General features: G+C 52.8%; 1 protein-coding gene across 1 annotated transcript in view; it reads right to left on the reverse strand.

Moving 5' to 3' along the window:
* CLNK (cytokine dependent hematopoietic cell linker) overlaps nucleotides 1-13,272 on the reverse strand; it is a 194,935-nt gene that overhangs the window by 52,781 nt on the left and 128,882 nt on the right. Inside the window, exons 18-20 of the mRNA XM_066385009.1 lie at nucleotides 10,540-10,693; nucleotides 8,576-8,682; nucleotides 4,245-4,290 (exon numbers count right to left, since the gene is read on the reverse strand). Coding sequence (XP_066241106.1) covers nucleotides 4,245-4,290; nucleotides 8,576-8,682; nucleotides 10,540-10,693 — 307 coding nt within the window. The remainder of the gene's footprint in view (nucleotides 1-4,244; nucleotides 4,291-8,575; nucleotides 8,683-10,539; nucleotides 10,694-13,272) is intronic.

A 13,272-nucleotide genomic window follows, 5' to 3' on the forward strand; every position in this document is an offset into this window, starting at 1 on the left:
ATACGTACACACACACACACACACGCACACACACTTTGCCTTTAAGTAAAACTTTTATCCATTTCTGTTAGAAATGAAAATAAAGTCAAGCTTCAGGGAAGACAAGTTCTTAAATTCTGACAGTTTCCAGATAACGTCAGAATATGATGGCAAGAAAAATGACATGCAACGTACATTAACATAAATCTATAACTGCTCAACTTCATGAAAAATATCACCATAAAATCCGGCCATGACTGAACCGCCCGATATGGTTTCTTCTTGTGACATTTTATGAGAATGAATAAATTATCTGAGAATGTGTTTGCATCAAAAAACGCAGAAGTTTGTAATAAACACATAAATCATTGAAGCATTTTCTAGCAAAGTGCCTGGTCTTAGAAATGGGGGCCACTCATATTAATTCCCCCACTCGGCTTCCTTCTCTGTGTAGTACCTTGGAGCTCGAGGTGGTAATGGAGAAACGTCAATTATGGAAGTGTAGAAGATGCAAAGGAAATAATTCCCCACAACCTCCCCTGAGGTCCCTTCTGCACTAAGCCCTCAGAGTACACTGGGAGCTATTTTTAAAAACACAGTCCTATTTTTGTAACCATGGTACCCATACACCAGCCAACATCCCCTATAAAATTGACAGCACTAACTTAACTCTGAAATATATGTCCTTGTTGCTCTCCTTGAAGACTTGGTTTGCTGTTGGTGTTATGGGCAATCAGTATACATCAAGAAGCATGATCCCTTTTTTGCTTAGACTACCGGGAAGCTCAGAGGCAAATTAATATCTTAATCTTCAAAGAATGCCGTGATGTGTGCCTGAGGGTCCTGAACTTTATCTTTGTCATATAGACTATCTAGATTTTTTTTTTAATAATTTTAATTTTCTATCTCACTACGTAAGGTTTTGTTAGTTACTCCAGTATCTTTGTGAGAGGGGGCAATGGGGTAGAGAAAGGAAATGAATGGATAATTGTGATGTTATGATTTATAATAAGAAATATATATTTGGTCTTTGTCCCCCTGTGTCTGGTACAGAGTTCCTAAATCCCTTGAAATTTCCTAAGTGGTGAGAGCTATAAAGGTGTCTTTCGCTATGTTAGTGGGGCGGGGTCTAGACCACACCCAAGGATGGGGCTGGTTGCTGGTGGACCCCCCCACGCGATGAGAGGATTGGAAAGGGAGAGTGGCTGGTCATGGACATCTGTCACCTGTGGACAATAATTTAATTACTCTTGTCTATGTAATGAAGCCTCTAGAAAAACACCAAAGGATAGGGTCTGGCGAGCTGATGGTTCGGTGAGCACGTGGAGATTGAGGAAGCGTGGCCTCTCCTTCTCCTCACCTTTCCCTCACACCTAGCCCCGGGCCTCTCTCTCATCTGGCTGCTCCCGAGTTATAACCCTTTATAACAAACCAGTCATAGTCAATGAAATGTTTCTCTGAATTCTGTGAGCCACTTTAGCTAATTAGTCACCCATGGAGGGGGCTGTGGGAGCCCCCGGTCTGTAGCCAGTCAGTCAGAAGCAGGTGACAGTCTGGACTTGAGACTGGCGTCATCCGTGGGGGGGGGGGGGTCCCGCAGGCTGAGCCCTTCAGCTGTGGGATCTCACTCAGCTTACGTCGGGGTAGGCTGCGTCCTAATTGAATTGACGTGTAGGACACCAGTGGGGGTCTGAGAATAGCTTGGTGGTGAGAGGTGACAAACGCCCAATCACAGATTATATTTGGGATCAGAACCGTCTAAACAGTTAAATGGACATATTGATAGGGAATATGATGACCGAAAGAGCTTCTGTAATCAAAGAAATAAAGGTGGATATCTACAATGAACTGTAAAAAAAAAAAAAAAAAAAAAAAGGAATTGCGAAGTCCTTTTCCTGTCTGGTTTCTCCCCAGAACTTTTTTTCTCAATGAACATCTCCGAGGGTCCTACTGTGACTGGAACGTTTGCATATCAGATGCTCACGGCCTGGTCTGGGATCAGTCTCTGCTCCTGATCTCTTTCCACGTCAGGGGGCGTGAAAACACTTCCTCTGCTAATTCACCTGCTGTTCCTAAGGAGTAGAATCCACCAGGTAATGAACTGGGAAGAACCCGGTTGAATGCCGTGAGCGTTGGAATTGTTGTCACTTTTAAGGACCAGAGTGACCCCGCTGTGAAAGCCCCCGCATGTTTGGGGGCTCGGGGACCGGGTGGAAGGCAGCCAGGGAGTGGCGAGGCTGTGCAGGACGGGGACAGTGAGCCGGGGAACCGCCGCCCTTCCCCCCACTGCAGACAGTGAGCCGGGGAACCGCCGTCCTTCCCCCCACTGCGGACAGTGAGCCGGGGAACCGTGTCCTTCCCCCCACTGCAGACAGTGAACCGGGGAACCGCCGTCCTTCCCCCCACTGCAGACAGTGAGCCGGGGAACCGTGTCCTTCCCCCCACTGCAGACAGTGAGCCGGGGAACCGTGTCCTTCCCCCCACTGCAGACAGTGAGCCGGGGACCCTGTCCTTCCCCCCACTGCAGACAGTGAGCCGGGGAACCGTGTCCTTCCCCCCACTGCAGACAGTGAGCCGGGGGAACCGCCGTCCTTCCCCCCACTGCAGACAGTGAGCCGGGGAACCGTGTCCTTCCCCCCACTGCAGACAGTGAGCAGGGGAACCGTGCCCTTCCCCCCACTGCAGACAGTGAGCCGGGGAACCGTGTCCTTCCCCCCACTGCGGACAGTGAGCCGGGGAACCGTGTCCTTCCCCCCACTGCAGACAGTGAGCAGGGGAACCGTGTCATTCCCCCCACTGCGGACAGTGAGCCGGGGAACCGTGTCCTTCCCCCCACTGCAGACAGTGAGCCGGGGTACTGTGTCCTTCCCCCCACTGCAGACAGTGAGCAGGGGAACCGTGTCATTCCCCCCACTGCAGACAGTGAACCGGGGAACCGCTGCCCTTCCCCCCACTGCAGCGTCCTGTTTCCCCCGCTCACGTGCCTGAGCCGAACAGTCCCGAAAGCTCGGCTCACTTCACACGTGACCGAGGCAGCGAGACTCAGCTGGTCGGGGGACTCGCGGCCACACAGCCAGGGCGTGGCAGAGCCCGGGCTCTGGCTACTCTCCTGGTTCCTCCCACGGCGGGCGCTTCCTGCGGTGGTCTACTCTTCACTCCTCCAGGTCCCTCCTCCCCCTCCTGCACCGCGTCCTCCGCCCGGAGGACCAGCCAGTATGGGTCCCCTGTGGGCTGCCCTGTCCTCTGCTCTGTGGCTGGGCTCAGCCCCTGGGAAGTCCCCGGAGATCAGAGGGAGGTTGGGCATGCAGTCCCTTGGCCTCCACTTGGTGAGGTCCGCTTGGCCTGGTGGTGTCCCTCCACCGCAGGTCACTGCTCCCCTGAAGGCAGTGTGCCCCTTCTGGTCTTCGGCCACAGTCCCCTCATCGGTTTGGGCCCGGGGGTGGTGACAGTGCCACTGCTTTACCCCCGGCTCCAGCACCATCCTTGTCCTTCCCCGACGACACCCAGGCGCCCGAGTCAATCGCCCCTTTGTCAATAAACCTCCTTAGATGACTCCGATTTGGGTGTGCCATCTGTTTCCCGTTAGGACCCCTGTCACACTTTCCCGTGAAAGGAGCTGTGGTATTGGGACTATGTCAGGGAACATAGCGATAGACACTTCAAAGGTAAATTTGATATGCTTCCGTTACTGGGCAGTACAAACCGCGGGATGGTCATGTGTCCCAGTCGGACACTGTACGGGGAGACGAGGGCTCCCGGGGAATCCTGAGGGGCTATGATGGCTCCGATCCTATCGAATTCCTTTGCTGTCCCCTGTTTGTGCTTCCAGCACGACTGAGATCGATTGGTTCCCTCCTGCCTCCTGCCAGCATCTTCATCCCCAAATGGAGCTGCTGTGCCTACAGCTTTACTCTCCGTCTTCACACTAATGAATCAGCACTTAAAAATCAAATTTCTAACCTGTTGTGATTTGATGGGGGGGGATATGTTTAGAAAAATAACTTAGTTAGATGTTTAATGCAATCCACACATTTTAAAACAATTTCTTTGTGAAACTGCACAACACGGAATATGAGATGTCACAATCATTTTCTTCGCCGATAAGGTCAAGAGATAAAATAGCATAGGATATGTGAGACTCTTTCTAAAATTAGTTGTTTCATGAAGGATGGAAATTCAATAGATCACCTTGTTTAAGAAAATCCGTGACCATGAACCAAAAACGCAAGAAGATTTTGGAAGCAAACTTTGTGACTTGACTTTACCTTTAACATGTTGGCTTCTGATGTCCTTGGAGATGGGTTGGTCTACCTGTAGAAGACAACGGGGCAGCATTAGCTCTTGAACTGTGACTAACATGTCATCTGATGTCCTACTTGACCCTGTGTGGTTAGGTCCCCAAGGAGAAAGGCAGAGGTCTCCGGGCTCATCACTCTTAGAGATCACCTCCCGTGCATGGTTGGTTGGCAGTCAGTCAGTACGTGTCAATAGGTGCAGACGTGTGTACCGCTGTGCCAGTGATGAGTGTGGTGGCCTTGGGTGGTCACCTGTTGCTCTGAAACTGCGGATAGGCATTCAGCGTATCCTGAGCCTTAGATTTTTCATCTTTATAATAGGGAAAAATCCTTAGTTGATTTAGCCTAGTTGCATTGAGTTATTGTGAAGATCAATGTTCAAGGTCAAGCTCACTGTAAGTGCCTGAGCAGGCAGATTAGCGTGTGGCCGCCCTCGGATGCCGGGGTCCCGCTTTCCCCTCCATCACGTGCTAGCTACGAGGCGTGCCAGGTCGCTCCACCTTCTGAGCCTCAGTTTCCTCGTCTGTGGATGGAGGCAATAAGAAGTATGGCTACCTCGGGAGGGAGGGATCCACGAGACACTTCCACATCCTGCCACGTGCCTAGAAGAGGGAGTGGGCTGGCCTCACTTGAGCTTAATCATTCTTCGCTGTCATTATTACTATTATTAGAGGCACTAATGGCTACGCACTTGCCAGACACAAGGGTGAAGAAGATGACGAACACGTCGTAATGGTGCCCAATGCCTTTGAAAGCCTTGACGCCTCAGCCCGTATTGGGGTCTGGGATGGTTAATTTTATGTGCCCACTCGCCAGACAGGGCCTCGGATATTGGGTTAGCTAATATTTCCGGGTGTGCCCGGGAGGGTGTTTCCAGGTGAGATGAGCGTTTGGATGAGGAGGCCGGGAAGGCAGACGGCCCTCCGCAGGTGAGTGGGCTCCTCCTGTCCACTGAGGGGCTGGGGAGAATGAAAAGGCAGAGAGAGGGACGGACGGTTTGGTCTGTCTGCCTGACCATTTGCGCTGGGACCCTGGTTTGCTCCTTCTGTCAACCATGATGTTCCCATTGGCGCTCTTGGTTCTCAGACCTTCGGGCTCAGACTGGCTCCCCCCTGACCCCCCCCCCCCCCCACTGGCTGTCCTGGGCTCCAGCTGTCAGCTGGCTGGTCTCAGGATGTGGCCTCCATCACTGCTGTCTTATTTGTATGCTGTGTGTGTGTGCCTACATGTCTGCAGCTTTCTCCATGTTTCTAGAGAAACCTGGCTAGTGCAGGGTCTTCATTGGCACCAAGTTGAGGTGGCCAAGGTGATGTGAAGGAGGGGTCACTGAACCCCTGTAACCTCTTATCTTTGCTGCCCAATGACCATTCTTTTTTTTTAGAAAGAAAGAGAGAGAGACAGAGAGACAGAGAGAGGGATAGGGACAGACAGACAAGAAGGGAGAGAGATGAAAAGCATCAGTTCTTCTTTGTGGCACCTTAGTTGTTCATTGACTTTATTCTCATGTGTGCCTTGACCAGAGGGTTACAGAGCTAGTGACCCCTTGCTCAAGCCAGCAACCTTGGGCTCAAGCCAGCGACCATGGGGTCATGTCTAAGACCCCACGCTCAAGCCAGCAACCCTGCGCTCAAGCTGGATGAGCCCACGCTCAAGCCAGCGACCTCAAGGTTTCAAACCTCGATTCTCCGCGTCCCAGTCCGATGCGCTATCCACTGCACCACCGCCTGGTCAGGCTGCCCAGTGTCCATTGCTGTCCCTCTGTGGAACACGGGACCACTGTGTCTATGCCTGGGAAGGGCAGGGTTCTGTGGCCGGTCAGTCTAGCTGGGAGTGGAGCGTGGCTTGGGCTGTGCTTCCACTGCACCACCACCTCCAACTCCTCCCGGGCTGCCCTGCGGAGGCCGGGGCGCCGGCGCTTGTCTACATGTTCTTCTTGTACCCTCAGCTTGCAGCCTACCCTGTGTGCCTGCCCCACGCGCGGGTGGCTGGGGGTCCCTCTCACTGCTTGTGCCCACCTCCCATTGCCAGCTTGGACACGGGAGCGGGAGCCTGCTCAGCTGTCTCTGTCTCAGGTGGGTTCCATGGTCTTAGGGTCTCAGGAAAGGGGCTTCCTTAGGATTCCTGTTCTGGTTACATTTTGTGTCTTTGGCGGATCTCTTACCTGAGGGAGTTTCTCTGCATCTCCCCCAGTGGTGGGCGCCCCCTGACGTTATCAGTGTAGGATCCCGGGGCTCAGGGACATGTCCAGCTCCTCCCCTGGGGCGGCTCCCACCTTCTATGAAATGAGTATTGGTGGCCCTGGCTGGTTGGCTCAGTGGTGGAGCGTCGGCCTGGCGTACAGGAGTCCCGGGTTCGATTCCCGGCCAGGGCACACAGGAGAGGTGCCCATCTGCCTCTCCACCCCTCCCCCTCTCCTTCCTCTCTGTCTCTCTCTTCCCCTCCTGCAGCCAAGGCTCCATTGGAGCAAAAGATGGCCCGGGCGCTGGGGATGGCTCCATGGCCTCTGCCCCAGGCGCTAGAATGGCTCTGGTCGCAACAGAGCGATGCCCCGGATGGGCAGAGCATCACCCCCTGGTGGGCATGCCGGGTGGATCCCGGGTCGGGCGCATGTGGGAGTCTGTCTGACTGCCTCCTCGTTTCCAGCTTCAGAAAAATACACACACACACACAAAAAGAAATGAGAATTGGCACCTACTCTATACCTGCGATGATGCTCGACTGTGAGGAAAACAAAGAGGAAGACTGGATTCTAAAAGAGGGTTCAGACTCGGACACAGGTCTGAGTTTCCAACGTATCATCCGCGTTATAACACAGGTTTAACTCTCACACAGGTTGCTCCCTCTGGGCGCCGCTGGGCCTTGGGGCCGGATAATTCTTTTGTGGTGGAGGGCTGGTCACTACGGGTCAGTAGCATCTTCCCCGGTCCAGACAACAGAAAGTGTCTCCAGACAGTGCCAAATGCCCCCTAGTGGGCAGCACCACCGTAGCCGAGACCCATGGATTATAACAAGACGTGTTAACCGTGTCCAAGACCGCTTCCTCCGGAAGGCTTCTCAAAAGCCCCCCGCGGGCTGACAGCACAGAACTCAGTGCCCTCTCTGTGTCCCGGGGTCCCCCGTTGGGCACCTCCTCTTCCTCCGCGGGATTGTGCAGATCTCACGAGAACTAGCGCCTGAGAATGAGGTCGGAGTGAAAAACCTGACCCGCTTTCCGTACCAGCGTGACTATGCAAACCTCGATTGTGAAAGTGAAAGAAACAGCTCCCTCTGCGGCTGCGTGGAGGCCACGTCCTCCTGTAATTTATCAGACAGGCTCCCTCCCGGCTAACCTTGTGCTCGTGCCCCTTAGAGTCCTTTGCTCACAGGATTTCTCGTGACTTTCCTGTGTGGAGGTGATCGTTCCGCTCGCCCAGCGGTCTGGCTAAAGAACATTTGTTTTGTAACAGAAGCTGCCGAGGTGAGATGAAGGAATAGAAAATAATCGGGACGGAGGCTTGAACTGTGGCGTAGTTAACTTAAAATCACGTGAGCATTATCTTTAAGAGCTTTTCCTTACGAAGGCCGGCGTGCACGTGTAGTAAAAGGGCTGATTCATCAGTGGTTTTTAGGGAAAGGAAACCCCGCCTTCCCAGGCCGGCATTCTCTCCTCCTTCCTAACCAGCTCGGAACCTGTGTCTCGAGCCTCTGATCCAATCGCTCCCAGATTCTTATTGTTCCCTGCATATGCATCGTGCTCTAGTGATGACGTCCCGAAGTGTCCTTGTCCTTGTCACACAGCCCACCCTGTGACAGACCTCAGTGACGGCAAACCGTCACACAAGGACCTTGCAAGACAGACTGAGAAAGGGTTCTGTGTGAAGAGAAGTCAAGCCGGAGGGAGACCGGGTCTCATGTCCTATTAAACAGCTATTCGTGTGTCAAGATTCCGTGCTGATAATTGGGAGGGTGTTCATTTTTGTCCAGTTAAGCAGTATCTATTGGGAACCTCTTATGGAAGGGAGCTGTTCTAGGTGCTGGGGCTAAAATGGTCCCTGTCCTCAAGGAGATGTCCTCTATTGACGGACAGCTTCGTGCCAGGCACTGTGCCCTATATGTGGTATCAGGGCAGCCATGAGACCTCAGAGCTGAGACTACAAAGCATTAGGGCTCCTCCTTCCCCGGGACCACCATCCCACCAGTCACCTGAGCTGGGCTGCGCCAGCTTCTTCCCTAAGGAGATGCCCCGGGCGTGAGCGGCGGGGAACTCCTGGCTGCTGGGAGCGCCCTGCGCATGTTTGGTTCATGGTCAGGCCTCTACTCACTCCTTCCAGCCTCGTCTGCGTGTTCCAGGTTTGCCCCTCCGCAGCGACGGGCATCTTGGCGGCCAAGGGAAGGGGAGTGTCCATCATGCCCTTGAAATAGCGCGTATCTGTGAAAAGAGTGACACTTAAAGTCACACCGTACCTGGACTCAGCTCATCACGATTTCTAACATTTTTGCACATCTGCAAACGTATGAATCGGGCGATTGTGCTTCCACTTCACAGATGAGGAGACTGAGGCACGAAGAGGGGAGATGCCTTCGCTGGGTCCGTGCATGTTAATACCGAAGTCCGACTTGAACATCCTTATTCTCACCCTCTGGGAGTTCTCCTCATCCTTCAAGGCTTGGGTTGTATTACACCCTTTGAAAATCTAGCCCTGGCCGGTTTGCTCAGTGGTAGACTGTCGGCCCTGGGTGTGGCTGTCCTGGGTTTGATTCCCAGTCAGGGCACACAGGAGAAGCGCTCATCTGCTTCTCCACCCCTCCTGCTCTCCCTTCTCTCTCTCCCTTCTTCTCCCATAGCCGCGGCTTGATTGGTTTGAGCACAGTGGTCCCGGGTGCTGAGGATGGCTCCATGGAGCCCAGTTGCAAGCATGGCCCAAAACAGGGGGGTGCTGGGTGACTCATGCTCAGTCAGGGCGCATGCGGGAGTCTGTTCCTCTATCTCCTCTTCTCTCACTTGGAAAAAGAAGAAGAACAATCTTTCTAGATCCCGTGCTCTCAGGCCCACCCGGGTCTCCTTGCATTCCACACATTTAACATCTTCTAGCTGCTAGAATCTAGCATATCTATCTGCTGCTCTCACTGTTTCTGCCCCTAGACGGTGATCTTCCAGGGAGCAGGGATATGCTCTGTTTGTCTTTGTGCCCCTTGCTCAGTCCTGACGCGGTAACCAGCACTCAGTGGGTACTCAGTACATGCCTATTGAGTGGATGGACTAAGGACTATCATCCTTATTTACAAGGCGATTTCCTTGAAAAGAACCGTCACGGGTTCATGTCAGTGGGTCAGGCCATCAGAAACCACAAACCTTCCTCTTTTTCAAAAGTGTGCTGTGCGTAAGGTTCGGGAACTTGCTGGGGCTGCCCGTTGTGCCCCAGCCAGAGAGAGGCAGAGGTGGTGTGAACCTGGGTCTTCCCTACTCTTAAGAAGTCGGGCTTTTCTGCTACTCGTATGCTGGCTGCAAAATGCACCAGCCCACGAGGAGTCTCCCTTCCACCCTCCTCCGCGTGAGGGCCACATCTCTGCTCCGCTCCTGTATCGGTCTGAGGATTCAAGAAGAGCATCACCATCATCATAATAACCAACAGTGACAGTGCCCTGACTCTGTCCCACCCTGTCCTCTCGTGGGAGCGCGACATCATCCCACGTGGCGCTCTCAGAAGAACTCTCTGGGACGGGTTCCATACTTATGAAGCCTAGTCTCACACAGGGACAGCTGGGGCTGTGAGTGTTAACGCCATTGCCAGAGAGCTGGGGCCCGGGGGGGGGGGCAGGGTTCCCAGGGTTCCCACCCACCCACCCGCCCACCGGGAGCTGTTCAGTTCAGAACGCACAGCTTGGATGAACTAGGCCAGGGGTCCCCAAACTACGGCCCGCGGGCCGCATGCGGCCCCCTGAGGCCATTTATCCAACCCCCGCCGCACTTCCAGAAGGGGCACCTCTTTCATTGGTGGTCAGTGAGAGGAGCATAGTTCCCATTGAAATACTGGTCAGTTTGTTGATTTAAATTTACTTGTTCTTTATTTTAAATATTGTATTTGTTCCCGTTTTGTTTTTTTACTTTAAAATAAGATATGTGCAGTGTGCATAGGGATTTGTTCATAGTTTTTTTTATATCTGGCCCTCCAACGGTCTGAGGGACAGTGAACTGGCCCCCTGTGTAAAAAGTTTGGGGACCCCTGATTACTAGGCGATATCGTAAGGACGCGCCTTTTCAGCTGTTTAGACTCCCCACTGCTACCTGCATATTCGGATTCCTTGATGGGCCGGGCTGGCAGAATTTTCACCGCCTGCCACGCCTCTGCCACGTGAGCCCTGGGTTCCTCATAGTCATCCTCGTCCTGGTCACCCCTGTGGCCTCTTGCTCCGTCCAGGACTGCGGCGCACTCTCTTTCCTGAGCAGGAGGGGACGGTCCAAGTGAGTCAAGGGAAGGGACAAGGATGACAGAGAAGCCAGGCGACGGTGCTGGCGAGGGGCGTGGCATCGGGTCCCTCAGGTGGGAGGGGAGAGTCCAGGTGCTGGGGCAGCGGGATTCCAAAGATGTCCCCCAATAGTCCCTTCCTTTGCCGTTCAATCAAATAATCACCCAGGTGCTGCGGTGGAGGGGACCCTGCAGATGTTATTAGGATTACTAATCACCTGACTTTGAGATAGAAAAGATCACCCTGGATTACCTGAGTGGGCCAAGGTTATCCCCTGAGCCCTTACACACAGAAAGGGGACCCGTTCGCAGGTGACATGGTCTTGTATGTAAGGGACCTCAAGCAACTCACTAAAAATTATTTGAACTAATAAACAATTGAGCCAGGTGGGAAGATACACCATTGCTCTACAAATGTCAGTTGCAGCTCTCGGTACTAGTAACGAGCTCTGAGCCTCAACACCGGGAATGGCAGGCCTGGGTTCCGGTCCACAAGGGACGGAATCACGTCGGGACCTGGAGCCCACACGGCGCCACGCCGACGCGGGTGAACTATGCTCAGTGATCTTTCGTGCATCAGACAGAACCAGCACGTGACCCTTTTCCCTCCTGGGTCTCAGGACGCTCACCTTCTGTCCTAGCTTAAAGAAATGTTTTTTTTTTTGTCTTTACTTGGGACCGAAAAAGAGAATTCAAGTGTCACTGCGGTCAATAATGCGGAAGTCTGGAGAGCTGGAAGCAGTGTCGTGTGATGTCAAGAGCCCCGGAGGGGGGGACAGGGTCATCTCCCAGTGAAAGGGGAAGTTGACCCTGAAACGCTGACCTAGCCTCTGCCTGGGACTGTCTCCTCCGAGCACCTGTCACAGGATGTGGGAGGCTTCAGGTGACACAGTTGGAGCAGGCTGTGACACATTCTGGGAAAATCTTTGATGTCTTACAGTTTTTCTTAAGACTCCAAATGGCCACAGCCCTGGCCAGGAATAACAGGCCCACTTCCAAGAAGAGTTTTATGCATGTTCTCCAATTTGGCCTTCAAAGTGAAGAACTTTTCTCCTTTCTCCCTCACAGAAACGGGGCTAGGTGACTTGTGAAAGCCACACAGGTTGTGGGTGCTTTAGATGGGCAGAACCCGGTCTTTCTGCCAAACCCACACTGGACTCCGGGGCCAGATACACTGCTCACAGAAATTAGGGGCTATTTTATCGCTTCATATTCATTTTGAAATATCCCCTAATTTTTGTAAGCAGTGTATTTAACATCGTTCTCCCTCCCCACCCTGAAATTTGGGAGGGGCAGAGAATTCGGGGTATTCCTATGCGGCAGCATCCATAAATTTGACTTTTAATCAGAGAGCAATGGCAAATGGCTAAACTGTTACTCTGCGGAGAGAGCTACCTTAGATCTGCGCCAGCCACAGCCGTACCACACAGGCTGCGGGCACGTGAGCTCTCTCTCTGGACTTCCAGATGTTATTTTTTATAGTCAATAGTTAAAGACTTAAAGTTATTGCTTTTATAGCCTTAACTATTGCTGGGTATTCTGCATACAGTAGATTTTTAATATGTGCTTGTTAAACAAGTTTAGGGTGTAATCTTTCTATGTGTATAATTAGCATTTTTTTAAAAAAAATTTATGCTGTAATTTGTGTAGTTATAGAGATATCTTTATCCAAGGCAATTTCAAATTTATTTTTGAATTAAATGAACGTATACACACACACACACACACACACACAAACACACACACTAGAATACATAGCATCATGCATGGTTGCAGAGTGACTCTGACAACCGCAGTGTCTGAAAGAAGACAATGCCTGTAAAATTTTGGACGAAATACCGATGTCTACACTCCGTAAGCGTTAGCTGCAAACATTGCTGAGACGGCCATGGTAGTGATTACTATTAAAGGGTCACAGGTAAGGGAAGGCCACCCACCATGTGTCTTCCTCTCCTCCTCTTCAATCCCTTGAACAGTGTAAAGCACCTTCTACGTGCCAGGTGCTTAGAGGCAGCATGGATCAGGATGGTGTCACCCTGTCCTAGATCTAAATCGTGGGCCCATTTTATGACCTTGGGGAGGCGACTCCCTGACTCAGCCACTCAGTCCGTACTCGGAGATGGCTAAGCCTGTCGCACGTGGTTGTGCTCAGAGATGAACCGAACAACATGTGTACAAAGGTTCTACTCTGCCCCCTGCCCGTGACACGCCAGATCCCTCCCCTCCAGCCGGCGTGCCGAGTGTCAGCAGAGCAGAGTGCCGGGGGCAAAGCAGAGCTTGCTGGAGGTTCCACAGCTGGCCTGGGGAAGGGGGCGGGGGGCAGGGGGGAGGTGACCGGGCTGTCCTCAGGAACTGCACGCAGAAGTGCGTTCTGAGTGGGAGCGCAGGCCTGCGCCTCTTGGGGGAAGCGATAGAAGCGCGTTTGTAGCCGGGGTGCCATTTGTGGACTGCGTGGCAAACACCAAGACACCCCTCAGAGTGCAGACTCTTTGGGAAGGCCTTGCGCCTGCCGGAGGGACCGGGGTGGTGAGAACAGAGCCCAGGCCGGTCCC

Source organism: Saccopteryx leptura, chromosome 5 (assembly GCF_036850995.1).
Source record: "Saccopteryx leptura isolate mSacLep1 chromosome 5, mSacLep1_pri_phased_curated, whole genome shotgun sequence".
Taxonomy (NCBI): domain Eukaryota; kingdom Metazoa; phylum Chordata; class Mammalia; order Chiroptera; family Emballonuridae; genus Saccopteryx; species Saccopteryx leptura.